At 38.4% G+C, this 26,825-nt stretch overlaps 3 protein-coding genes and 1 long non-coding RNA gene across 7 annotated transcripts; 3 read left to right on the top strand and 1 right to left on the bottom strand.

Moving 5' to 3' along the window:
* The first annotated feature begins 532 nt into the window (after window positions 1-532).
* b4galt3 (UDP-Gal:betaGlcNAc beta 1,4- galactosyltransferase, polypeptide 3) lies at window positions 533-9,422 on the top strand. 4 transcript variants are annotated; one of them, XM_063015048.1, is made up of 10 exons: window positions 533-690; window positions 991-1,067; window positions 2,094-2,599; window positions 3,065-3,300; window positions 3,389-3,579; window positions 3,682-3,804; window positions 3,996-4,010; window positions 5,437-5,541; window positions 5,660-5,749; window positions 5,971-9,422. In XM_063015048.1, exons 3-10 carry the CDS (start codon window positions 2,329-2,331, stop codon window positions 6,293-6,295), a joined length of 1,356 nt encoding a protein of 451 aa, XP_062871118.1. In that variant the 5' UTR covers window positions 533-690; window positions 991-1,067; window positions 2,094-2,328; the 3' UTR covers window positions 6,296-9,422. The 4 variants fall into 4 exon arrangements, with proteins under 4 accessions (XP_062871118.1, XP_062871119.1, XP_062871120.1 ...); XM_063015049.1 differs by lacking the exon at window positions 3,996-4,010; XM_063015050.1 differs by lacking the exon at window positions 5,660-5,749.
* Window positions 9,423-9,527: 105 nt separating this feature from the next.
* LOC134333188 (uncharacterized) lies at window positions 9,528-11,575 on the top strand. Its single transcript, XR_010015356.1, has 2 exons — window positions 9,528-11,257; window positions 11,342-11,575. It is a non-coding gene; the product is annotated as an uncharacterized LOC134333188 (long non-coding RNA).
* A 1,256-nt stretch (window positions 11,576-12,831) lies between these two features.
* On the bottom strand, window positions 12,832-15,263 carry cfap126 (cilia and flagella associated protein 126). The gene is made up of 5 exons (XM_063015613.1): window positions 15,190-15,263; window positions 15,029-15,091; window positions 14,392-14,463; window positions 13,741-13,941; window positions 12,832-13,619 (listed from the first exon to the last, which is right to left on the bottom strand). Exons 1-5 carry the CDS (start codon window positions 15,214-15,216, stop codon window positions 13,062-13,064), a joined length of 921 nt encoding a protein of 306 aa, XP_062871683.1. The 5' UTR covers window positions 15,217-15,263; the 3' UTR covers window positions 12,832-13,061.
* Window positions 15,264-15,631: 368 nt separating this feature from the next.
* On the top strand, window positions 15,632-19,427 carry ccnq (cyclin Q). Its single transcript, XM_063015430.1, has 5 exons — window positions 15,632-15,932; window positions 17,061-17,244; window positions 17,331-17,463; window positions 17,599-17,817; window positions 18,101-19,427. The coding sequence occupies exons 1-5, from the start codon at window positions 15,803-15,805 to the stop codon at window positions 18,188-18,190; spliced, it is 756 nt and encodes a 251-aa protein (XP_062871500.1). The 5' UTR covers window positions 15,632-15,802; the 3' UTR covers window positions 18,191-19,427.
* Window positions 19,428-26,825: the final 7,398 nt, after the last annotated feature.

The raw sequence follows: 26,825 nt of genomic DNA, 5'->3' as shown, positions 1-26,825 counted from the left end.
TGTCTAAAATTAATAATTAAAAGGAAGTTTTTTTTCCACATATTTTCTTTTTAATGTACAGTATATTCCATTTCTAAAACAAAAGCCAGTAGCTTAACTCACGTCACCGCGAGTCGGCTCCTAGCGTTCACTTTTGAAGAGCCGACTCAAAGATTCGACTCGTCGGCGAACACAACAGTAATGGAAATAAACGTTGCAGTAGATACCGTGACTGTATATTCATTGCACATCCCTATAGTAAATAATGGAGGTTCATTAAATGGTGATCGCTGCAATGTTTAATGCAGGTGTATAATGCAAATACAACACAAACACACTACAGTACTTTAGTAAAACCTGCACTGAGGTGTGTTTTGATGGTGTTCTTTCTGTGGAGCTGTTGTCGGCTCGGATGTGTCGCACACTGGCAGCGGCGGCTCTGCTGCTCTCTGAATAAATGAATGTAAACGCGTCAGTTTAACATGGCCGTCAGCCTGCATTACTATATACCGGGCTGCAGATGATGCTTTTAAGCATTTCAGTCTCTGGTTGAATAAGAAACCCAGCGCTTTGTATTCGAATGTCTGTGTTTCTCTCTGTTTTGACACAACGGATCGATTTGCAGAAGCGAATGAAATCGGATCCTGCGGTGCTGCAATAAAGGCCGCTGCTGGAGCATCGAGCTGGATTTAACCGCTGCATTAAAGCGAGGTGAGTTCAAGGATAACACTGTAATTGTAATAGAATGTTTGTGTGTGTGTGTTAGATTAGATTTTAAAGCAGAGATTTACAGAAATGTGTCATATTAGCACTACTTCCACTACCTATTCTTTTTTATTAGTAGTAGTATTATAATTAGTAGTATTGTTAGTATTATTATTATTGTGATGCGGTGGTGGTTGTAAATGTTATCAGTGGATTTGCTATTAAAAATGAAGTATTTAATTGCCTTGTTTTTAAAGCTTGTAAAAGAAACAGGTGGCTGAGTAGTAAATGGAATAGTTTGTGCAGGGTGCAGAATGTTCTCTTGTATACCAGATGAAGAGGATGGTGACCACTCACTCTGATTAGTGTGGCTGACAGCACAGGTACTGTGGAATTAACTATAGTTATATACACCACTCCATGTATATAATATTTTATATTCTTGGGCGTATCATCTGTATAGGATGACAAAAGTGTTCTGCAGATATTACTACTCCTATAAAATGCTTTAATCATGAGTGTATTGTATTTTTAATGTATACAAAATAATAAGTAATAAATAAATAGGCCTACATGAAACATGTACATTATTACACATTCATAGGATTCTGTGTCATTGTTGGTACTGGAAAGTAGGTTGTCCTACAACCAGGAACATAGGAATCAGGGCAAGTATTTGAATTAGCTTCACATACCCAATAATTAAATTACCATTATTATATTTAAACTTCTTTGTATCATTCCTGGTTGCAAGTAGCATTGTAGTATACTTGTGTAGCTGTCAAATCAATTATGACATTCTCAGATGAAGCAGTTGAATTTGTATTCTATCTGGCATTGCAAGAAAATGGATTAACCACAAAAAGTGCCATGATTGGAACATTTTCTGGTGGCAAAATCTCAATTTTGGTAATACGTACAATTTTTTATCTGCCAGGCAATGATCATCTGGGGTGGATTCACAATGTAAGTGGTTGTTGCCAAATTAACACTATTAAGACTATGTTGTGCTCATGCGCTAAAAGAAGAGAACATACTCGAAGCAAACAAACAGATGCAGGAACATCTTATGTTAATCCAAGTGATAACAGGCCAGCACATTCTGCCTAATTATTGTACATTTAATGTATTTATTTTACACATATTAATCATTTACAGTTCAAAAACAACAAAACAGGACTGCCACGAATTAGCTTCAGAAACACAGGTAATGGTGTACACTGTAATCTGTAAACTTTTGACCTCAGCTGTTCTTAAAAACATCTAGCTAACTGTACAAAAAAGCTAACTATACCTTTAAAAAGGTTCTTTTACATTACAAATATGAGCTGGTTTATATTATTTTATTGTTATTACACTAGATTTAGATTTTGTCTGTCATTAATATATGGTGTTCTCTTTTTTTGCAGAGACCAGTTTCTTAGAGACATGGCTGAGCCACCCTTATACTCCCCCCTTAATGATCTAGATAAAATCTAGATCTAGACTGCCCTTTGATTCCAACTTCTCAGTCTGATTTGTGTGTAACACGTCCTTCACCCCTCGTTTGCTCATGATTCTTCTGGCCTTTCTCCGTCTCCGCACCTGTGTTTCGTCTAATTTCCCTTGGTGCCTCGACACTCCTTCATTGTGCTTGGTGTCGTGATGCTGTGCTGTGGCCGAGCTTTGGACTCCCCCTGTACTCTGGCTCTTCTGGTGGGCTTCCAGTTTGCGTTTGTGCTGTATTTTTCTTTGGGAGGATTCCGTGGCCTTGTCTCAGTGCTGGTGCACTCCTCAGAACCGGAATTCGACTACTCCCGCCCACACGATGTTTACACCAACCTCACCCAGCTCAGTGTCTTACAGCCCCCTCAACCTGCCCCCAGTGGGGCTGAACAGAAGCTCAAGGACTGCCCGCTGCCCTCACCACTCCTTGGTAAGATGCAGCCTTCAAAATGTTTTATGATACCCAATTAAGAAGTAGTTTATGTTTTTACTAACCACAAATGTGGGTGTACACTATATGGCCAAAAGTATGTGAACACTTGTTAGCTGTCTTATCCCAAAAACATTGATTTAAAGTCTGTATTGACAGCAGTTACAGTCTACACTCATCAGTTTAGGCTTTCCATGAGATTTTGTGTGTCTGTGAGAATTTGTGCCCATTCAGTCTTGCACTGGTGTTGAATGAAAAACCCTAGCTCATAACCAATATTCATATTCATACCAAAGGTGTTCAGTGGAAACTTACATTCTTACAGGCAGCCATACCATGTTAGAAGGAGCATGTATAGGAGGCACGTTCTCCGGCACTGCCAATTGTGTCTGTTAAGTACTTGATCAGGCCGTTTATTTCATCAAAGCGTAAATGGATGCCTTACTTTTTGTCACTGTGTGTTAGTGGGTCCCTTATCTGTGCGCCTGTCCTCACCCCCCTTACTGGAGGAGATAAAAGAGAAGAACCCTCTGGTGTCTCCAGGGGGGCATTACCGCCCGCCTGACTGTGAGCCAAGACACCACACAGCCATTGTGGTCCCCTACCGGAACAGAATGAGCCACCTGCGAACGCTCCTCTACCATCTGCACCCCTTCCTGCAGAGACAGCAGATCCACTATGGCATCTACGTCGTACATCAGGTCTCATATATCTAAGTACCTGATGGTAATTTGGCAAAATCACAGTACAATCTGATGGTATCCTCACAGCATGTGTCTCTGTGGTTAGTCAGGGAACTCGACATTCAACCGAGCAAAGCTACTAAACGTGGGAGTAAAGGAGGCTCTGAAGGAGAAGGACTGGGGTTGCATCTTTCTTCATGATGTGGACCTGCTGCCAGAAAATGACCACAACACCTACACATGCCACCCGCAGTACCCCACACACCTCTCTGTGGCCATGGACAAGTTTAGATACAGGTAGCAGCACCATTTGGAAAGGTTAATGCTGTACTGTAGTGCTGTTTGTCTGACAGATATCAATAGCACAGCCGTATTTTATCTCACTAATTTGCTCTGTAGACTGCCATACCCGCAGTACTTTGGAGGAGTGTCGGCCGTCACTCCAGGACAGTACCTCAAGATGAATGGCTTTCCGAACCAGTACTGGGGCTGGGGAGGAGAGGATGATGATATTGCTGCCCGGTAAGTCTCGTAAACATGATTACAGAAACCATATGCGTAATGTGTCATGTGACGTGAATGTTTTGCATGTTGTGTGTTGGCTGTATTTTACTTTACTCTCTCTCACTCTTCATTTCACTCTCATTGCCCCTCTCATCACCACGCTCGTTACCACTGCATCTGCTCACATCTCCATGATCTCTCCTGCATAGCCACTGGAAGGGTCAGTAAGTACACAAGGATCACCTGCCCTGACCTTCAAGGCTTCAACTTTGGTTTGGTATAAAATTTGGGGAACAAAATAGGCAGATGGGATTTTTCTGATTGTTGACATGGATTAATTGCATAGACTGCTGAAAGTAAGAAAAAAAGGGTTTAAACTGAAGTTGAAGCTTTGTAGCACAGTCACATATACACTGCTCAAAAATGAAGGGAACAATTATTACAGTATGAAACTAACTCAGTTAAACTTAAGAGATATGAATCTGCATAAACGTCACCTGCTTTGTTGCAAATAAAAGTGACAACAGGTGCACAGGTGAGACAACAGCAAGACAACTCCCCAAAAAGAATAGTTTTGCACCTAGTGGCTACAGACAGTTACTCTCTCTTTATCCTACAGTGACAGACGTGAAAGAGTCTGTAGATGCATTGGTGACCGTTATGCAGCCTGCAGCATCATCCAGCAAAACCGGTTTGGCGGTGGGTCAGTGATGGTTATCAAACCTCCTTTGATAGCCAGCGGTACCCTGACCACTGTAAGGTACCAGGATGAACAGCAATTTTCAGACCATACACTGGTGCAGCGGGCCCTGGATCCTCCTGGTGCAGGACAATGCCTAGCTTCATGTGGCCAGAGTGTGTAGGGAATTTCTGGATGACAAAGGCACTGATGCCATTGACTGGCCCTCACATTCCCCAGACCTGAATCCAACTGAGAACATCCGGAACATTATGGACCAGTGCATCTGACACCATCTAGCAGAGTCACAGACTCTCCAGGAGCTCAGTGATGCCCTGATCCAGGTCTAGGAGGAGATCCTCCAGGACACCATCCACCGTCTCATTAGGAGCATGCCCAGTCGCCAGTAGGTTATTATTGACTGTTGTTAGGTCATTTAGTACTCAACAAATTACACAATTTATGTCAGTAAAGATTTTCAACTTAATCTTTCGTTCCTCGAGATCCAATGTGTGATTTAAGTGTCCCCTTAATTATTTCGAGCAGTGTAGAATAATAGAGACTTGAAAATAGAAAATAGAGACTTGACTTTACTTCTGATTGGCTGGCATGTGTACCCTTATTAAAATGTTTGGAAAATTTGAGAATATAAAAAGTGAGCCTCTGAAGTGCCTGGTTTTATAGAACTCAAAGTGGCTTCCAGTCAAAACCTGAATGGTAGTAAATCCTTATAGTTTTAGTAAGTAAATCTGAGTAGTTTTAGTGCCATTGTTAATTCTTGCTAATGACAATCCATGTGTATTTTTAAATACTGTCTCAAGGTGCAGTTTTCTGCCTCAGATAAAGAACTTAATGGACTTTCCCCATTTCATTTTCATCATTATCATTTAATTCACATGCCTAAATAGTATGCTTGCTTCTCTGATTTGGTTTCTTTACTTTAATAAGTTTTATACCTGATCTGTTGCCAGGGTTCGTCTCTCTGGGATGAAGATAGTCCGCCCTCCTGTGGTTGTTGGACATTATAAGATGATTAAACATAAAGGAGACCAGGGTAATGAGCAGAACCCCAGAAGGTAATTAAACATCATGTTTTTAACCAGTTATGTATTTTAAAGCAGCAGTATCTAACCCTGCTCCTGGACAAATTGTCCTGCAATGTCCTGTATGCATGTTAATTTCATAACTAATTAGATCAGCTTGGCTAGAGAGAGGAAACTCTCTATTGGTGGAGAGGAAGCATGACGCAGTTGGGCAATTGGATGCGCTAAAAGGGAGGAAAAGGTGAGAAAATGCATAAACAAAATAATAATAATAAAAAAGTGAAGGTAGCAGGTAAGTGTAAGGTTTTAACAGCTTGTGTGACATGCATATCCAATTCTGACCAACACTGAGAAGATAAGATGGTTTTATGTTTTAAGAATCCAACTTGACTGTTTTCATCTACAGTAACTTAGTATTAGCAGTTCAACATACACTCATCTCTTTTTCTGGGTAACTCACAGGTTCGATTTGTTAAAGCGTACCAGGTTAAACTGGAGATCAGACGGAGTCAACTCACTAACATATGAACTACTGTCCAAAGAGATGGAGCCGCTCTACACCAACCTGAGTGTCAACATCGGGCAAAACCTTCGCCCTCCTCCCAAAAAATTGGAGCCCCCTAAAAATGCCTCTCAAACTAGAACCAAACCTGAAGACAGGGGGAATGTGAATGGACTGGTAGCACTGGCCTCTACGCAAGCTACCAAATTAGAGCAAGGACACTTGTCTGCAGCCAATAGAAGTTCAGACGTTCCAAGAGCTGCTGGGAAACAGGCACCTGTTTGATAACTTGGTGCATGTGGTCACTGCCATACACATGGATTTGGAGGGTGCGAGTTGGATTTATTTTTAATAGATATATCATGAAGCTTTGCACTGAGGTTAGCTGGCTGGTAAGTCATTCCACTGAACATTGTTTTGAATGTCTCTAATACTAGCATGATGTTACACCTACTGTAGGATCTCCTCGCCACGGAATTCATCAAGGTGTGATTCTGAGCTAAATACTGTATTGTGTGGTTATGCTGTAGAGACATTAGCATCAAAGCTAGTCCTGGGTGCTTACCGAGCCAGTCTACTGCTAATCTTCACCCTAACATCTGGGTTTTGTCTCTTTGTGCCTTTAGAACCGGTTTCTATCAGCGTCTCACTACATCAGTTCTAAATCTTATATCAGCCCATGCAGCTTTGTGATCTAGTGCTTCGGCAGACTGTTATCACTGTGGTCTATTGTTCGTTTTCTGAAAATGAGTGACTTATCATATTTGCACAGTTTTTTTGTCTTTTTAGTATTGAAATCTGATCTAACACAGGCCTGTTACAATTATTATATAATTGGCCAATCACAGTGATCAAAACAAGGGTTTAACCCCTTTTATTTGATAAAATTTTAGTGTATTTATCCATTTTAGATTTACACACAATGTCTTTCGACATTATATGAGGGATCTTCAAAAGGTTTCCGCACTTTTATATTTTGGTTGGAAACGGTGCAGGTGGGAGGAATAGTAATTGGTCGTGTCTGAGAGACTGAGATAGAGCTTATAGTCTGGATTTAGTGCCATCTGATTTCCACCTTTTTGTATGCTCAAAGAAGCTTTAAGAGAAAGAACATTTTCATGTGATGATGATGTGAAAGCAGCGGTTCATCAGTGGCTACGTGCTCAACCAAACACATTTTTTGCTGATGGCATTAAAAAGTTGGTATGACGCTGGTAAAAATGCATCGTAAGATGATTATGTAGAAAAGTGATAAAATTTATTTTTTTAATATTTAATAAATAAAGTTTAAAAAGTGCGAAAACTTTTTGAAGAACTTAAAAATGCAAAGATGAGCCAAAACATTAGGACCATCTACCTAACAGCAGCTCTGATTTAATAAGGCATGGACTCCACAAGACATCTGAAGAAGTCTTGTACCTGGTACCAGGACATTACCAACAGATGGATCGTCCTACGATGGTCCTACGCAAAAATCCAACTGTGAAAGGCAATTTCATAATTGCAACAGGCCTGACATAACACTAATGATAAAGTTTTCCATCAGGCTGTTTGAATTACTATGAATAGGAAAAATGTTATTGTCTGGTGTCTAAGTTGGTTTTATTTTTGTTTAGACAATCATTGGGATAAGCTAGATATCTGACAAATCATTGTACAACCTTTTTAACTGTCCATCTTATCATTCTAAAAATCATTTTATTTCATAGTTAGACAGATTAGAATAGTCTAGAATTGCTACTGTTTACTATTATGCTAAATAGTCTTTGCATATAATGAATGAAGACTTTTAAACAGTAGACATTTGCAAGTTATAGTACATACAGATTAAGAATTAGGTTTGCTAAACACAAATGCAACAGTATGTGGTCAAAAGTATGTGGTCACCCAATCACTACATCCATATGTGTATGTTTACATGTTATTACATGCCATATAATATAAATAAATGTGGCATAGTTTTCCAGTGTATGGACAGACAGATGGACAGAACTTGAGTAGCTCAAGACACTATGAACATTGCCTACCAGATTTAAGTATAGTATGAGATATAAAAGTCTTAAATGTATACAAATATAAAAGACACATTAAAAGCATCTGAATTACACTGGTTGGTCCAATGTAGTGCAGCAGTTATACTTATTAAGTAGAACATACTGCAAGCAGCAGAAAATCTAGCTCCTGTAGTATGAAGTGATATAAGATAAGATAAGATAAGATAATCCTTTATTAGTCCCACAATGGACTAATAAAGGATTATCTTATCTTATATTATCTAAGCTTTATTAATCATTAGTATAGCAGCATGGGGTCTGTGCAGCCCCTGTTAAACTGAGACTCATTGTAGAGTCTGATATCAATGTTGCTTTTTGGCACAGCATGTTTTAGTCCGATACTAAATGTAAAACCAAAATGCTAAATGCGTTCCACTATTTGCAAGGTGGTAAATAGACATAGTCTTTGATGTTGATGTTAGAGCTCTTAAAGGCTCTCTAGTGCCAAATACAAGCCATTTCATGATTAACTTTATGGAGGCATTGTCATGCTATAACAGGAAAGGGTCTTACTCAAACTGTTGCCACATAATTGGAAATCCTACATTGTCTAGAACTTCAATCTCACTGAAAATGTGGCACAGACCTTTATTTGTCATGTATCAAGACTTGGGCTGGTAAAAAGTGTTTTGGCACTTGCCAAAGGTTTGTCTGCCAGACAACCAAGTGGTAAAGCTACACACTACCTACTACACCACTCAGAAGCTCTGTTTCGTTGTGGCAGAAGTGTTTCTCTTTGAAGTTTTGGAGCAGCTCTAGCATAGCAGATATTATATAATAAAGTTGTTGTAATGGTGTCATTCTATAACGGTGCAATTTTGAAGTCTCTAAACTCTACAACCTATTCCACTGCCATTGTTTGTCTGTAAAGATTAAATGAAGGTATAATTGATTTTACACATCTGCTATCAATGAGTGTCCTCAATTTGTGTCCACATGCTTTTGGCCATGTCATGTGTATTGCTGTTAATAGATGGTGTTTTGGATTCTTTAGGGTACTGAATGATTTTCCATTTTTATTTTTTGTTGTTTACTTACAAAATTAGTTTACTTACAGTAAAATTACTGAATGATTATTTTGGAATTTGCATGGATTTTGGTATTTTATTTTAATGACAGTTTAGGTTTTTCTATCCCTGTGAAAGAATATGAATAATGTTATACTTAAATCAGTTGTAAAGACCTGCATATACAGTGTTTACGGAAAAGTTGGGAGAACTTTTGGTCAAATTCCATGTTTTGTTTTAACTTATAGAGACATTAAAAATGGAATTCACCTGTACATTTAAGTGCATGTCTGTTTATTTACTGCATTTAATATAATGAGAAAAATAATTTTCATATTTTAAGGTTTTAAATTAAGCAAAAATGAATATATAATATTAGATTAATATATATATATATATTGTTTATATATATTGTTTATATATATTGTATAATATTGTATTAACAATATATAATATTGTTTTTTATCAAAAAATAAATAAGAAATAAATATAATAAATTACATTGTTCACTTACAAAATCAATAAAACTGGAATTTGACCAGGGTTTTCCAAGCTTTAGCATAAAACAAATTTATCTTGCTTGAATGTTTGTATGATGCCTTTGCAGTAAACACAATAGATAATCATACATTATGATTACTTTTACCTGATATATATGTACTGGTATAGTCTATTCAAACAATATAGTATCATATAACATGTTCCCGGTTCCAAAAAGGTTGGGACAGAAAGCACTGATTTTTAAACTATTCTTTGCAGGTATTGCAAACAACACAAAGAAAAGTAATATCATGTTTTACCTTGTTAGTTTTATTTATTTTTGTACGTTTATGCTAATTCCTAAATTGTGGCCTGCAACAAATGTAAGAATGATAAATATCATAGTTCAGTTTATGAGTGGTTCACGAGCCAAGATAGGTAGAGGTACCTCAAAACATAGACCTAGTATGTGACCTAATAGTCCAACAATTTTAGGTCAAGAACCAATATTAAATGCTGTTGATCTTCAATTCTTCAGACAGCACTGCATTAAAAAAACCTGCAGAAATTGAAAAAAAACAAAACACAAATACAGCAATTTGTGTTCTAAGTTCCTAAACGATAACAGAACGTCAATAAAAGGAAAGATGGTGTAACGTAGTAGTAAAGATACCCTGTCACAACTTTGGAACATGTTGAATGGTTTCAGTTAAATACAGCTCACCATGGGTTTGCAAATAATTGCTGTGTTTATGTCCCAGCTTTTTTGAAACTGGGGTTCGTACATCAGCTTACAAGTATGTGTCACAGGAACCTCCTTATATATCCTTAAAATATATTTGCAAGATACTAATATATTTATTTAATACAGTAGTTTTATATGAGATGTTTAGTAATGGTGAGAATATACTTGAATATCTAGGTGTAGTTTCATAGTTTAATAACTAACTCCACTTTTGACTTGATCTGAGTTGTTTAGAGATGTAATATTTATTTTGTAAGTTAGAGAGGTTTGTTATTTTATTAAACCATGTGTACTGTATGAACTTAAATTATATGTGATAAACTGTTAGATTCTTTAGAGAACAGTTTGTGAGCCCTTTCGAATGTCTGGGGTTTTTGCATTATTAATGTTAATTAAGTTTCTTCTGAATCAAAATGTTAGACCAACTTTGCTAAACAGACACTTGGATTGTTCATGTTCGTATTAAACACTTTAGCATTTATTATTAGACTTTTGATATCAGATCAATGTAAGATTGATTGCATGAAGAAGATTATCAGGTCAGGACTGTAAGCTGGCTGTTCCAAAAATACAATTCTTTCTTTCCTTTTTAATTATGATTTATTCTGGGTTTTGGGTCATTGTCATTATTTAACTTCTGTTAAGCTTCAGGTGATGTCCCAGTAATGTTCCCTTCACCAGACTTCACAGTTTGCATAAGGTTTTAGCAGAGTTTTGTTTCTTTAGTTCATGCAGTTTTGTTATTTTTAAAAAGATTTAAATTATTGCAGAAATGTAGATTATGTATTATGTATTACACATTTTCCTTTTTTATTTACAACTACATAGGTTGTTTCACAAACTTCACTTAAATAATGGCTTTCAAATGTTTATTCACATTGACCCTTTAGACACAGAAAATCATCTGACAGTTTTCACAGATTATATCTAAAACTGGCTGCTGCTGTGGTGTAGAAATCAGGTGATCATGGATCAAACACTCTCATGCGTCACTAATTTATACATGTCATAGTGACTTCTGGATTAAACTGTTGTTTTATTACAGATCCTTGAGTCTTCATTTTGCTGACTCACTCGGACTCTCAGCATCTTACAGTTCTTAAGAGTTACTGTGGCTGCTGGTAACGTCGCAAATGACTTATGCTTCTGGCCACTAACAATCATTCACAAATGACTAGTGAAACCAGGTGATGCTCTGTTCCTGAGGGACTACATGCATACTAATGCTTTCTGTAATACATTTCCATTCAGCAGATGAATAAAGGATGTTGAAAGGACAGCCTGGGGCTTTGTAGTTTTTGTATAATCTAAGCTCGTTGGATAGTATTGCGTTTGATCGAAATCTGAACTTGTCAACTTAAATATGATTGGCTCTATTTGAGAAATGGAGGAAATTGGATATGAAAAATGTTTTTGTGATTAATTAGCACAATGTCAAACTAAAATATATAAAAGCTAACCTTCAATCAAAGAAACTGGTATAGAAATTATACTGTGCAAAATGTACAAAATGATGTAACAACAGTCAGTGGAAACCAAAATTAATAACCCACTGAGACCTGGATTCAAACTCACACAGAAAATTAAAGTGAAAAATTGGAATCACAGCCTGATCCAATTTCATCATGGCAACTCAATGTGACTCAGTAGTGTGTATGGCCGCCATGTGCCTGAATGCACTCCCAACAATGACTGAGCATGCTCCTGATGTTCCTGATGAGATGGCAGATGGTGTCCTGTAGGTTCTCCTGGATCAGGGCATCGGTGACACTGTGTTACTTGGAGGCTACTTGAAGGTTCTCAGTTGGATTCTGGTCTGATAGAACCATAATCCATATCCACTGTTGAGGAAACATTTAAGTGTAAATAATGCTAATTTGTCATGATGCTAAGTTGAAAAGGATGCATATGTATTTTGCTCTTGTGCAGTGAGGAGGACGGTAAGAATGGCAAAAATTACAGGAGAAAATGTCTCCAAATTGACAATCAGACATCAAACCACAAAGATAAATGTCTGGAGGTTGGTAGATGCTAATAAAACTTTAATTTGAACAGGATTTACTGGTCAGACAAAAAATAAAGCTTTTTGGCAACAAGCTCAAGGTGGATTTAAGGAAGAATGGATGGGCAAAAAAGAACGCTACCTGCACTGCTAAGTTTGGTGGAGGATTTTCTATGTTTTGGGGCAAGTGCCCTGGAAAACCTCATTATGGACTTACTGAAATATCATGTATACTGTAAGTGAAAATCTGGCTTTGTGTGCCAATAAGCTAAAACCAAGTGCTGGTTGAATCTTTCAGCAGAATGATGATCCAAAACTCATGAAGATGGTTTGTATAAAGCAACACTACATAATTCGATAAACACAGCTTGACCTACACTGTACTAAAATTTGTGGGGGAAGTTTGGAGGATCAGGAGAGATCCTATGTGTATTGCTTTATATTCTACAATCTTCTTTAAGCCTTACAGGAGAACGTTGGTTCATTGTTCATTGTATTTAATAGAATGAAGTCTGGAAAGCAAAAAGAGACCATTTGCAGTGGTACTTATTAGTTTTATTGACCTAGATATAATGATTATAAATTTTGAGGGTACAAGTTAAAACGTCTCTTTGATTTATGGAACACTATCAGAAAGCCAGGTAGCTTAATATATAATATATTATTATATAAACTGCATACTGACTCAAAGACACACTTTTTTTAGTTCTTAATCTGTAGATGGACTTTTTAAAGTTTGTCTGGCCTTGGTTGGTGGTCTGTACTAAGCCTGGCTTTGCTTAGAGGCTGAACGAGGCTCAACATGGTTTGGCTGGGTGGTTGGCTCTGATTTTGCCTGGGATTTCTGGGAGGTTGGTCTAGAGTGAGCTCGGCTTTGCTGAGATGCAGGTCTCGACTCAACTTGACGTCCTTGGGATGCAGGTCTGGAATGAGCTTGGCTTTGTTGAGATGCAGGTCTAGACTCAACTGGACGTCCTTGAGATGCAGGTCTGGAATTAGCTTGGCAATGTTGAGATGCAGGTCTCGACTCAACTGGACGTCCTTGGGATGCAGGTCTGGAATGAGCTTGGCTTTGTTGAGATGCAGGTCTAGACTCAACTGGACGTCCTTGAGATGCAGGTCTGGAATTAGCTTGGCAATGTTGAGATGCAGGTCTCGACTCAACTGGACGTCCTTGAGATGCAGGTCTAGAATGAACTTGACTTTGTTGAGTTGCAGGTCTAGAGGAAGCTTGACTTTCTTGAGACACAGGTCTTTCCATTTCAGGTACTAGCCCATCTGGAGCAGAAACTTCCTCATGCAGCTGATTGTCGTTTGTGTTCTGAAATAACAACTGATAACTTCAATTACTTTTAATAACACATTTACCTGATGATAATCCTTGATGGATTTTAAGAGATCAATTAAAACTGTAAAGAATAAAAATGGTCTATGATATTAACCTCTTCATGAGGAGTTCTGTTGGCTCTGTTGTCTCCATAGCATTCACTAGGCATGCCAGTAGCTGAAGAGAGCAGGCGCTGTGACCAAGCTCTGAGGCGCTCCTGGCCCTCCTGTGAGCGTGCTGTAGGATTTATATTGACTGGAGGAATGCGCTTTGGTAAGTCCCAGGTTCCCTTAAATGATGACCACGCACTTCCACGCTAGCAAAATATAAAAAAGAAAGAAGACCGTTAAGGTCTGTAAAAGTTTGAATTCAATTATATTTAAGTAATAATAATGCTTAAGCATGGGGTGTGCCAGAATCTATTTCTGGCAAGATCCTCCACTTATTAAAAGTGCATTGTTTGTTATTAAATACGGTGCTAAAGGTATAGCTTTTAGTGTTGGTTTGTAAACAGTTGTTCTTGTGGTTATGTTGCATGGCTGGTTTCATTGTCAGCATAGAAACTATTTAAAAGAAGAGCAGTCACATCAACCAGACTCAGCTAAGCAGAGATGCACAGCTCACATAAACATTGTCATATTTCGTTGATATAAATGACCTCTGAAAATGATGTATAATTGTGAGAGGTTGTCTGTGGAGTTATTGTCAGCATTTTCCTCTTTTTAAAGTCAGTAGAAAGTGCATTAGATTTATAGTTAACTCAAACCTTCACATCAGAAAGCAGGTGTCCTTGATCTGTAGCTATAAATGTGGTGTGACCTTGTGTCACAGACGGTCTCTAAAACAAATATGGAACAAATACGGGTTATAATTTGGCAAATAATAAAACTATATCAAAATTATACAAAACAAATATACAAAACTTTGTGCAGCCAAATTACATCTTGTATTAAATAAAAAACAACCACTGTAGAATATTGTTATTTGCAAATGTAAATGCACTCTTACTTTCTATTAAATTAAAATTTTAAACACTTTGCCTTTATTCAGTTCCTGGCACAAATGCAAGGTCTACAAAGGCACCTTTGGCAATAGACAAAAGTAAAAAAAACCCTCAATATTAAACTCAATAAACTTAAAATTTTTCTTGAATGATTGGCAGCACTCATTAAATAATAATTTAGTGACATATATATATATATATATATATATATATATATATATATACGTATATATACAGTATATATACGTATGTGTGTGTGTGTATGCATTATATTATAATATATAGTTGAATACGATAACTGTAAATATAATATAACATTCAATTATAATCTAATAGTTAAAAATGTTTACTTGTACTAAACATCATAACTTGAAGCTATAACACTACATTTGTCAATTACCTCTTTGAAGGACTTTGGTTGTGTCCAGTTCTGCAGTTTATTCGACTTAAACGCGCTGTCATACTGTCAAACAAACACGGGAAAACAAATGTACACTTTGTTAAGTTAAATAATATTTAAAATGTATTATAAAAATTATAATGAAATTAAAAGTAAGTTGCCTGATTCGCGGAAAAACTTGACGACATGTTTCTGTGTTGTGATGGTCGACAGCAGGTCTCTTAGCAACTAGAACAACACAGACTGTACCAACTCATGGTCCTTTTTCTATTAATTAATGTGCTTAATTATTTTAATTATTTTAAAGCTGAAGGGACAGTAAACATCTTACCAACATGTTATATGTAAAAATAAACTTTAGAATCATGGTCATAAATAAGACAAAATAAACGTTTAACTTCACTCTCCGTACACCAGGCGTCGCTATACACATTGTTTTTGTCCTATATTTTATAAGGCGAACAAGAGCAGTGTACATCTTCAGACGCTTCATGTTTTTATTAATATTATGAAACAAAATGTTGTTGCTGGTATAGTTTTAGCAGCAGTTATTTAGTATCAAATAGTGTTAAATGTTACATTTAAAATTGTTATGAGCGTTCTAAAAGTATACATGCTAACTGAGCTAGCTTATTGACATTAGCTTTCTTCAGAGTCTGTGCTAGCGGCTAGCTAAATGCTCACACAGCTAACTGTGTTCTCAGTCAAGCGCGTTCGAATTTAAATCATTTTGATTAGACTAATTGTGTGTAAAACCAGTGGATATAAGTAGTCATGCAAGCTCTGAGATCAGGACAGGTCTCTGAAAGGTGGTACAGAGACGAAGAGAACCCAGCAGCTGCAGGAGAGTCCAGTACTGAGACTAAAACACACTTTAGAGTCTGTCGCTTCATCATCGATGCTGGTATAAGAATCCCCCTTTTACATTGTTCTGTCATTCTGTGACAGTTAAAAATAAAAAGACCTGTACAGCAATGCCAAAATATTGCATGGTTCAGAGTAATGTCTGTGTGTAGTATAATAATATAGGTCATAATATTTAAACTATATCATAATATTTAAACTGAGTAGACCTGTCATATAATGCATGTTTAGGACCTCCTAAAGTCTACACCAGAACAGACTGCTTGGTTAATGATTATGTTAAGCACTGTGGTGCAGAATTATTTTATTTATTCATAAAAACAAATAAAAATACTGAAACAGTATATATCATGGTAAGCTAGTAATCTTAATTCATATAGGTCTTTTTAAACAGAAGTTTCACGATGCTTGATGCAAAATGAAAAAGATCAACACCCACACCCCATTTCGGGGTACAACTTTGTTATTGGAACAACCAACAACTCTTGATTACAAGACCTGAAAAACCTATTCTTGAATAGAACTAACATTTGCAAATTGTACCGAGCAACTGAGAGGAGAAACGATTTGCTGCTCTAGTTCATAACCACTGGAGCCAAAATAATTAGTTGGTCCATTTTCATTTTAGCCAGTCAGATGAATTAGTTTTAATATTTATTGTATTAAATTATTAAATATGTATTAAAGAGAAGAAACTGTAATATATAGAATGCTTTTGTTGTTCATTATATGAGCAACACTTTTCTGAATGAATAGTGATAGAGAAAACTTTTTTGTCCTGTGGGATTTTATGTGTCCAGTAAACAAAAATAGAATGAAAGTTTATAAAATAAACATTAAAACATAAAAGTCAGCAAAAGAGAAGCTTTCTCTGGGCGTCCAGATTATTTTTAACTAAAACTTTCAGAACACACCTAATTACAACTTTAAACTCATAAAGTGGGAGCTTAATGGCAGCGTTTATTGAAACTGATACATGGAGCACTGTGACCCAGTCACAGCTAAATGAACTGGTCTAATACATACGTATATTGTGACTATTTCTGTGAATTATTGTAAAATCTTGCCAGATGACCCAGCTGTTCTCTCCACTACACTGCATGGTTGTACAGAGAGATGATTATGTATGCATTGCATGTTCTAATAATACTAATGCTGTATTTTGCAGGAGTGAAGTTGGGTATGCGGTCTGTTCCTGTGGCCACAGCATGTTCTCTTTACCACAAGTTTTTCCAGTCAGCAAGCTTAGAAGTCTACGAGCCATATTTAGTAGCCATGTCATGCATCTACCTTGCAGGCAAAGTGGAGGAGCAGCATCTTAGAACAAGGGACATTATTAATGTCTGTCACAGGTACGTATATATATATGTTTTGACCAGTTATGCTACATTTTATGTGATGTGGTGTTTGCATCAAGTCATGCTGCTGTGTGTTTTAGGTATTTCCAGCCTGGTTGTGATCCACTGGAGCTGGATGAGAAGTTTTGGGAGCTACGAGACAGCATAGTGCAGTGTGAACTTCTTATTCTCAGACAACTGAACTTCCATGTGTCATTTGAGCATCCACATACGGTAATTCACACTTTGGTGTCTTCACTTCCAGTAAAGGATATAGTCATCAAAGTTTCTACCTCTTTAGGCAGCTTGAAGGCTGTGCATTTTTTAGTTTCTCAATTAAGTGCTTCTCTTACCTGTCTGTGCTGCTAGTACCTGCTGCACTACCTGCTGTCTGTGCGGAGTTTGCTGAACAGACATGCCTGGTCTCGGACCCCTATTGCTGAAACAGCCTGGGCTCTGCTCAAAGACAGTTACCACGGACCAGTGTGTGTGCACCATCAGCCTCAGCACCTTGCCCTTACCGTGCTGTATCTTGCACTGCACACTTACGGAGTTCAGGTTCCCTCAGGAGAAAAGGAGTGGTGGCAGGTTAGTCAATCGAGTTACTATTACACCTGCAATTTCCACTCCCCCACACACTCACTACTACTTTTGCAGTAAATTATGAAATTAGCCAGTTATATTAGTGTTAATATCAGTAGTATAATAAAGAGAATGTATACTTTTTAAAATCTTTTATAACAGATGAATACTACCAATTAAACAGACCAGACAAAATTAGAATATTAGGAAATAAATTGATAAAAACATTTTAAATAGTACAAAAGCCCCAATGATGTAGGCATACATGCTTAATGGCGTATCTTTACAGGTTTTGTGTGAGGACCTAACAAAAAGTCAGATCGAGGCCATAATGACTGACCTGCTTCAGCTCTATGACATGGAGGCCAAGTGCATCTGAAAAGCAACAGTCAATGAAACCGTCTCTGCAATGGAAATAAGCACTGCGGTGTAGACTGGACTTCTTTTTATCCAGCCATGCCTAGAAGACATAGAGTTGCTGTCGTACCAAATTCCAGAAATGCTCCTGATTCATCTTATGAGATGAAATGCCTCCCAGCTGAAAAAGTTGATTCCAGCACCTGCACTGATTTGAGGTGGAGCAATGATTGTTTGAGTCAAGATAAGACAGACTGTACCCACACTGCAACAATCAGCTCCCAAGCTCATGCCCTACCTTTTCATTTCTTGTTTCATTTTCCCTAGGAAAGGGAAACCAGGAGAAAAGGAAAAAGTGACAGAAATAAGCATGCCAGTCCCTAGAGTTAGCCTGCTGCTGAGGGTAAAACAGGCAAATCTGGGACGCTACTTTGATATTGTACAATTTAATTACTTCTGCTTTCCCATTAGAACATACCTACACATTCTTTTTGAGTACAATGAAAGCTAGGCGGCATAACATCATATTGAAAATGAGCTCATTAAGCCAGGTTCTGTTCTTTTAAATGTCTGGATGTATCAAAATTAGTGAGTCTGGGGAAAAACCATTGCAGTTTTGTAGTTCTCAGTATTTTTTAATCCTCAGTGGTAATAAAGTGCACAGCTTATCCAAAGGTTCAACAGCACTGAGTGTTTAAAAGCAAGATAAAGAAAATCTAAAACAGAAAAGAGTTGAGTAGTGGTATCTGCTGGGGCTGGGGCCTGGAACACTACATTTAATTAGGAACTTGGGCATACCTACACACTGAAATTTTTGGCTAAATGAAGGGGGACATACAGCCTGGTTATTGAGTTTAGGGGTTTCAGCCAAACCCATTGCTTAAAGGTATATACAGTAAATTAAACATTTGAAAACTTTCCAACTTTATGGCAACACTTTGGAGAGCTCTTTCATGTTTCAGGTTCTAAAAGACGTGGTTTGACAAGGACATTTTTGACAGTGACCTGCATAAAGCCCTGACTATAATCTTTGTGAACATTTTTAATTGTTGGGATTAACTGTAACATTGATACAGACCTTTTAAAACATTGAAACGTTGCCTGACCTCACAAATGATCTTTTGACCAAATGGGCACAGAATTTCCACATTCCTACAGTCATCCTAAAATCTTGAGAAAGACAGCAAATTCAGGGGGGTGGGGGTGGGGTGGGGAGGGGGAGGTTAACATTACTTTAATGCTCTCGGTTTTGTAATGGTCATTCGTGAACATACCTCTGTCATGTGATACATTAATAATAGAATGTTGGAGTATTAAGTAATTGTATGTAGTATAATGAAGCTCAATACAGGAATTCAGCGCTCTGCTGACACAGCGGTTAACAGTTGTGCTGTCGACCAGCTGTCAGGAGGGATGGACTACAATAGCAATTGCTACAGTTGCAGCCTCTGGTGGAAAGTACCTGCACAGAGATGTTGAGTAATGGAGAGCAATGTATGACTCGTCAAGGGCAAAACTGCTTTCTGTGAATCCATCTCTGGTAGGGTGAAAATAATCGGTTGGCATCTGCACATGCTCTGTATTGCAGGGGGCGTGTGTAAGGTATAGCCTTCCACAGTCAAAGTAGGGGTCTGCAGCAAAAGAGGAAAGGTACAGCTGGGTAATGAGTAAAATAGAATAGAATGCCTTTATTTGTCATATATACAGATGTACAGTACAACGAAATTCTTTCTTCGCATTCTGGGGTCAGAGCGCAGGGTCAGACATTGTACAGCGCCCCTGGTGCATGGGCCCAACAATGTCTGCATGGCAGAGCTGGGTTTCGAATGCTCAACCTGTCAGTTGATAGGCCAAAGCCCTACCCACTAGGCTACCACTGTCTTCCTGGATACGACTAGATTGGGAGATTACAAGAAAAGTGTTTTTCCTTTTATGATCTGAATTTCTGTTTGATGATACTGTATATCTGTGCTCATTTCTCACTCGTGTGGTACTTTGAGTGGAGGATGGTTGGTGCCTCAAGTCCTATTAGTGTAACATGTACCATTTTAGTAGTGAGTGGAGAGCTCTTACTGTCTGATCAGGTCATTTCAACATGTGCCATCTGTTTGTCCTATTAAATAAAATTAAAATAAAGTTAAAAATGAGCTGCGTAAAAGTGTCAAATGAATATTTAAAGAAAATAATGCATTTATTGAGTCATGTTGTACCTTTCTGAAGTGTGTTAATTTACAGAAATAAAAACGTTATTATATTTATTTCTATTCTGTATGCAAATAGAGGTTAGATTGAAAAGGCTGTTCTGAGACTGATACTAGTACTAAAACTTACACTGATCAGCCATAACATTAAAACCACCTCATTGTTTCTACACTCACTGTCCATTTTATCTATTGCTGCTGTTTGAGTTGGTCATCTTCAAGACCTTCATCAGTGGTCACAGGACGCTGCCCACTGGGCGCTGTTGGCTGGATATTTTTGGTTGGTGGACTATTCTCAGTCCAGCAGTGACAGGGAGGTGTTTAAAACTCCATCAGCATTGCTGTGTCTGATCCACTCATACCAGCACAACACACACTAACACATCACCACCATGTCAGTGTCACTGCAGTGCTGAGAATGATCCACGACCTAAATACTACCTGCTCTGTAGTGGTACTTTGAGAGTTCTGACCATTGAAGAACAGCATGAAAGGGGGCTAACAAAGCATGCAGAGAAACAGATGGAGTACAGTCAGTAATTGTAGAGCTACAAAGTGCTTTTATATGGTAAGTGGAGTCGATAAAATGGACAGTAAGTGTAGAAACAAGGAGGTGGTTTTAATGTTATGGCTGATCAGTGTATTCTCTTTATCTAGCCTTCGTTAGCACTGAAGCTAGGCCACACTCTCCTGCTCACCCTTGCTAGTACATAAGCACACACAAACATTCACTATCTCTCTGCAGGCAGGCCCTAATGCTTGGCTCTATGAATTATGGAGTGGGTACATGTGCAGCCGGAATCTCTCCCATAAATAAAACATGGTCGTGGCTCTTGCTATGCCATAGAGTGCTGGGAGAAGGAAGGAGGGGATTGATTGAGACTATAACTGCCTATTCCATTTTGTTTTCTATACTCCTGTCTCTATTTCTACCTCTTTGTATTTAACCTCTGTTTTCTATTTTTATCCATATTGTTTGCAGCCTTACACTGCTACTTTATTATTTTTTCATAAAAATCTTTTTAACCCTCCCTCCTCCTTAGGGGGTTTCTCTGTAACCTTCACCCCCCTTTTCTTCCAACCGTATGCTTTTTTGCTCGTCCTTTCTGCCTTTTATGCTATTTCTCTCCCAACACTTCCACCACCTTCCCTGGCAGTCAGGTTTTCTTCTTTTAAGTTTCAGTCATTTACATTACTAAACATAACTTTTCCTGTCATTCTATCACTGTTCACTAATTCAAGCGGAAAATAACAATTAGGGCTAGACTGCAAGTTCTAGACCTAATAATACCTGAGCCGTTCATGACTGAGAGTCCAAGACAGCATAATTCACCCTACTTTTCCTGAAAGTCAGCCCACTTTTGTCTAAGCACTTTGCTCTGAGCACGTTGCTCACCCAATAACCATTTTTAAGCTTCCGTTTGAAATCGAGTGGCAGCTAGATGTATCGAGTTTTTTAGGGTTGATTTCTGTTATGTGATAGAAAAATCTATTGGGTAAAAAGAAAATCCATATTTTAGACTTTAAGCCAACAAAAAGCTGTGTAAGGATGTCTTTAGGCCACATTTTTCCCATTCTGATGTTTAAAGTTAACAGTAACTTGAGCTCCAGACCTGTGTATGTATAATTATACACATTGTCCTGCTGTCACATGACCACTTGATTGTATAATATACACTGATCAGCCATAACATTAAAACCACCTCCTTGTTTCTACATACACTGTCCATTTTATCAGCTCCACTTACCATATAGAAGCACTTTGTAGTTCTACAATTACTGACTGTAGTCCATATGTTTCTCTGCATGCTTTTTTAGCCTCCTTTTACCCTGTTCTTCAATGGTCAGGACCCACACAGGACCACCACAGAGCAGGTATTATTTAGGTAGTGGATAATTCTCAGCATTGCAGTGACAATGACATGGTGGTGGTGTGTTAGTGTGTATTGTGCCTGTATAAGTGAATCAGACACAGCAGCGCTGCTGGAGTTTTTAAATACTGTGTCCACTCACTGTCCACTCTATTAGACAGTCCTACCTAGTTGGTCCACCTTGTAGATGTTAAGTCAGAGACGATCGCTCATCTATTGCTGCTGTTTGAGTTATTCATCTTCTAGACCTTCATCAGTGGTCACAGGACGATGCCTATGGGGCGCTGTTGGCTGGATATATTTTTGGTTGGTGGACTATTCTCAGTCCAGCAGGGACAGTGAGGTGTTTAAAAACTCCATCAGCATTGCTGTGTCTTATCCACTCATACCAGCACAACACACACTAACACACCATCACCATGTCAGTGTCACTGCAGTGTTGAGAATCATCCACCACCCAAATAATACCTGCTCTGTGGTGGTCCTGTCCATTGAAGAACAGCATAAAATGGGGCTAACAAAGCATGCAGAGAAACAGATGTACTACAGTCAGTAATTGTAGAACTACAAAGTGCTCCTATATGGTAAGTGAAGCCGCTAAAATGGACAGTGTGTGTAGAAACAAGAAGGTGGTTTTAATGTTACGGCTGATTGGTGTATATATATATATATATACAGTATATATATACAGTGTATCACAAAAGTGAGTACACCCCTCACATTTCTGCAGATATTTAAGTATATCTTTTCATGGGACAACACTGACAAAATGACACTTTGACACAATGAAAAGTAGTCTGTTTGCAGCTTATATAACAGTGTAAATTTATTCTTCCCTCAAAATAACTCAATATACAGCCATTAATGTCTAAACCACCGGCAACAAAAGTGAGTACACCCCTAAGAGACTACACCCCTAAATGTCCAAATTGAGCACTGCTTGTCATTTTCCCTCCAAAATGTCATGTGATTTGTTAGTGTTACTAGGTCTCAGGTGTGCATAGGGAGCAGGTGTGTTCAATTTAGTAGTACAGCTCTCACACTCTCTCATACTGGTCACTGAAAGTATATATATATACTGTATATGTACTTTTTTAATTGTGTATTTTGCTAAAACCTTTTTGTGGATCTCCTACTTGCTCTGCGGCAACAGCACCCGAACGGATCACCCAAACAACATAACTCATGGGTTGGTGTAAAACATAATGCATTCGGATACAAGTTTCTAAGACCATCAGATCATAATTTGCCTGTTGGATCTAAGTGACCTGCACAGTGCTCTGATTTCTGTCACATCCAGCAACTCTAAGATGAATTGAAATGCCAACTGCGGTGCCCACACTAATGGTCTTGTCTGCAAAGCTTTTTTAATCTAGTGGAAAGCCTTTAAAAAGCTTCTGGACACAAAGAGAGGACAAGGTGTACATTAATGTCATTATGTAGTTGTATGTATTAACTGGAAGTCCACAAGCTTTTGATAACACAGTATAATGCATCTGGAATGGATAACCAAGCTAATCTGTGCACACTCCTTAAAACAAAGACTTAATAGAAATAAGATTAAGAAACTATGATGTGTTTTATTTAGTGTCCCATTATATCTATAAATAGCATCTCCTCTAAGTATCTTTATTAAGGCTGTCTAAGACCAAATGAAGATGAGTGTGGTTCTTCAGGATGCTGAGGGATTATGGTAATTGACGTTGAGGCATTATTCACTATTAAAACATGTGACTGGGCTTCCACAGACTGCAGAATGATTCGTTGCAGCAGTGAGACGTAGCCTGTCTGCTCAGGCTTCAATGGCATCCTTTTAAAGCCTGCACTGCCTGTGAAGCTAATGCGCAGCTGCTCCCTGAGGAAGGTTGCAATGCTGCATTATAGATACTTAACTCAGCCCAAACTTTGCTCCACTATACTTTGCTCAATATTTTAGTGTGTTAGGGAAAGAAGAGGTGGAAGACGACACATGTCAATGTTATGCAAAGCTAAAAGGTTCATGTGAGTGAGACGTAGGCTGGCTCTATTGGCTGGCGAAGCGTCAAACGTGGTGGTTTGTATTCGTAGGCTGCCGCTCTTTGTGCTAATGGATATTCTACTCTGAAACAATGACGTTTATGCTATAGCATCAATTTAAGAGCCTTTATGCGTATGGCCATTTGCACATGCACATTTCTATATGATGGCTGCAGCTCACTTAAACTCTCTTGAGCAGTTAAAAGCTTTCTCATCTTGCTCTGACCGCCCACCTGCATTAAAGCTAGTAAATTTAAACCTTGTAGCTGTCCAAATTAGAACACTGCAAAAGAAATATTATAAGAGAATGAGATCTATAGTAGAAAACATTAGCAAATGACATTCTGTACCTTCCAAAAGTGTTAGACTGGCTACTCTGGTTTGCCTTCCGGTTTAAGTGAATGAATAAATGAATCTGTTATTTTATGCTACCCCGTGATCAATTGGTGTGTTTTGCCCTGCACCTAATGTTTCTAGGGGACACTGGACCAACCCTAACTAGGATAAAGAGGAGCTTTACATGTTTAATTACTTACTGGTTGAAAACTAATTCTCCATCCTTCTTCCAAGAGTATTAAAGCTTGAGATTCTGTCACACACTGTTAGCCCGGACTTTACATTTAATCAAACATTTTTAGTACAACATACAGTGTATCACAAAAGTGAGTACACCCCTCACATTTCTGCAGATATTTAAGTATATCTTTTCATGGGACAACACTGACAAAATGACACTTTGACACAATGAAAAGTAGTCTGTGTGCAGCTTATATAACAGTGTAAATTTATTCTTCCCTCAAAATAACTCAATATACAGCCATTAATGTCTAAACCACCGGCAACAAAAGTGAGTACACCTCTAAGAGACTACACTCCTAAATGTCCAAATTGAGCACTGCTTGTCATTTTCCCTCCAAAATGTCATGTAATTTGTTAGTGTTACTAGGTCTCAGGTGTGCATAGGGAGCAGGTGTGTTCAATTTAGTAGTACAGCTCTCACACTCTCTCATACTGTTCACTGAAAGTTCCAACATGGCACCTCATGGCAAAGAACTCTCTGAGGATCTTAAAAGACGAATTGTTGCGCTACATGAAGATGGCCAAGGCTACAAGAAGATTGCCAACACCCTGAAACTGAGCTGCAGCACAGTGGCCAAGATCATCCAGCGTTTTAAAAGAGCAGGGTCCACTCAGAACAGACCTTGCATTGGTCGTCCAAAGAAGCTGAGTGCACGTGCTCAGCGTCACATCCAACTGCTGTCTTTGAAAGATAGGCGCAGGAGTGCTGTCAGCATTGCTGCAGAGATTGAAAAGGTGGGGGGTCAGCCTGTCAGTGCTCAGACCATACGCCGCACACTACATCAAATTGGTCTGCATGGCTGTCACCCCAAAAGGAAGCCTCTTCTGAAGTCTCTACACAAGAAAGCCCGCAAACAGTTTGCTGAAGACATGTCAACAAAGGACATGGATTACTGGAACCATGTCCTATGGTCTGATGAGACCAAGATTAATTTGTTTGGTTCAGATGGTCTCAAGCATGTGTGGCGGCAATCAGGTGAGGAGTACAAAGATAAGTGTGTCATGCCTACAGTCAAGCATGGTGGTGGGAATGCCATGGTCTGGGGCTGCATGAGTGCAGCAGGTGTTGGGGAGTTACATTTCATTGAGGGACACATGAACTCCAATATGTACTGTGAAATACTGAAGCAGAGCATGATCCCCTCCCTCCGGAAACTGGGTCGCAGGGCAGTGTTCCAGCATGATAATGACCCCAAACACACCTCTAAGACGACCACTGCTTTATTGAAGAGGCTGAGGGTAAAGGTGATGGACTGGCCAAGCATGTCTCCAGACCTAAACCCAATAGAACATCTTTGGGGCATCCTCAAGCGGAAGGTGGAGGAGCGCAAAGTCTCGAATATCCGCCAGCTCCGTGATGTCGTCATGGAGGAGTGGAAAAGCATTCCAGTGGCAACCTGTGAAGCTCTGGTAAACTCCATGCCCAGGAGAGTTAAGGCAGTTCTGGGAAATAATGGTGGCCACACAAAATATTGACACTTCAGGAACTTTCACTAAGGGGTGTACTCACTTTTGTTGCCGGTGGTTTAGACATTAATGGCTGTATATTGAGTTATTTTGAGGGAAGAATAAATTTACACTGTTATATAAGCTGCACACAGACTACTTTTCATTGTGTCAAAGTGTCATTTTGTCAGTGTTGTCCCATGAAAAGATATACTTAAATATCTGCAGAAATGTGAGGGGTGTACTCACTTTTGTGATACACTGTACATAAATTATTTAAGTTTTTTTGCTCTACTATAAAATGCGGAGTACATTGTACTAATTTGAGTACACATTTAAATGTGCTAAAAGATTTAAGTTTACTAAACAAAAAAAAATTACTTTTCTATCAGATTAACTTAAAAAAGTTAAGTTAAGGTAATAAAACAGAAAAACGCCCCCCATTTACATGTAAGTCCGCCTTTTTTCAGCTTGCTGTTGGTGAATCAGGCAGCCATTTGTTTTAACTTTTGAAACCTGTTGTTGCAAATTACTTTTTACTTTT

This window comes from Trichomycterus rosablanca, chromosome 19 (assembly GCF_030014385.1).
Source record: "Trichomycterus rosablanca isolate fTriRos1 chromosome 19, fTriRos1.hap1, whole genome shotgun sequence".
NCBI classification, from domain to species: Eukaryota; Metazoa; Chordata; class Actinopteri; order Siluriformes; family Trichomycteridae; genus Trichomycterus; species Trichomycterus rosablanca.
The sequence above is the reverse complement of the archived record's forward strand: the minus strand, read 5'-3'. Positions and strand labels throughout refer to the sequence as shown.

Coding starts and splice junctions, on each gene's coding strand:
- b4galt3 (XM_063015048.1), top strand. CDS start 2,329: ATGCTGTGCTGTGGCCGAGCTTTGGACTCCCCCTGTACTCTGGCTCTT. Junction 2,600..3,064: donor GCTGCCCTCACCACTCCTTG/GTAAGATGCAGC, acceptor ACTGTGTGTTAG/TGGGTCCCTTATCTGTGCGC. Junction 3,301..3,388: donor GCATCTACGTCGTACATCAG/GTCTCATATATC, acceptor CTCTGTGGTTAG/TCAGGGAACTCGACATTCAA.
- cfap126 (XM_063015613.1), bottom strand. CDS start 15,216: ATGTCGTCAAGTTTTTCCGCGAATCAG. Junction 15,092..15,189: donor CAAGTTTTTCCGCGAATCAG/GCAACTTACTTT, acceptor TTTGTTTGACAG/TATGACAGCGCGTTTAAGTC. Junction 13,942..14,391: donor ACCTGCTTTCTGATGTGAAG/GTTTGAGTTAAC, acceptor ATATTTTGCTAG/CGTGGAAGTGCGTGGTCATC.
- ccnq (XM_063015430.1), top strand. CDS start 15,803: ATGCAAGCTCTGAGATCAGGACAGGTCTCTGAAAGGTGGTACAGAGAC. Junction 15,933..17,060: donor TCGCTTCATCATCGATGCTG/GTATAAGAATCC, acceptor TGTATTTTGCAG/GAGTGAAGTTGGGTATGCGG. Junction 17,818..18,100: donor GAGAAAAGGAGTGGTGGCAG/GTTAGTCAATCG, acceptor GTATCTTTACAG/GTTTTGTGTGAGGACCTAAC.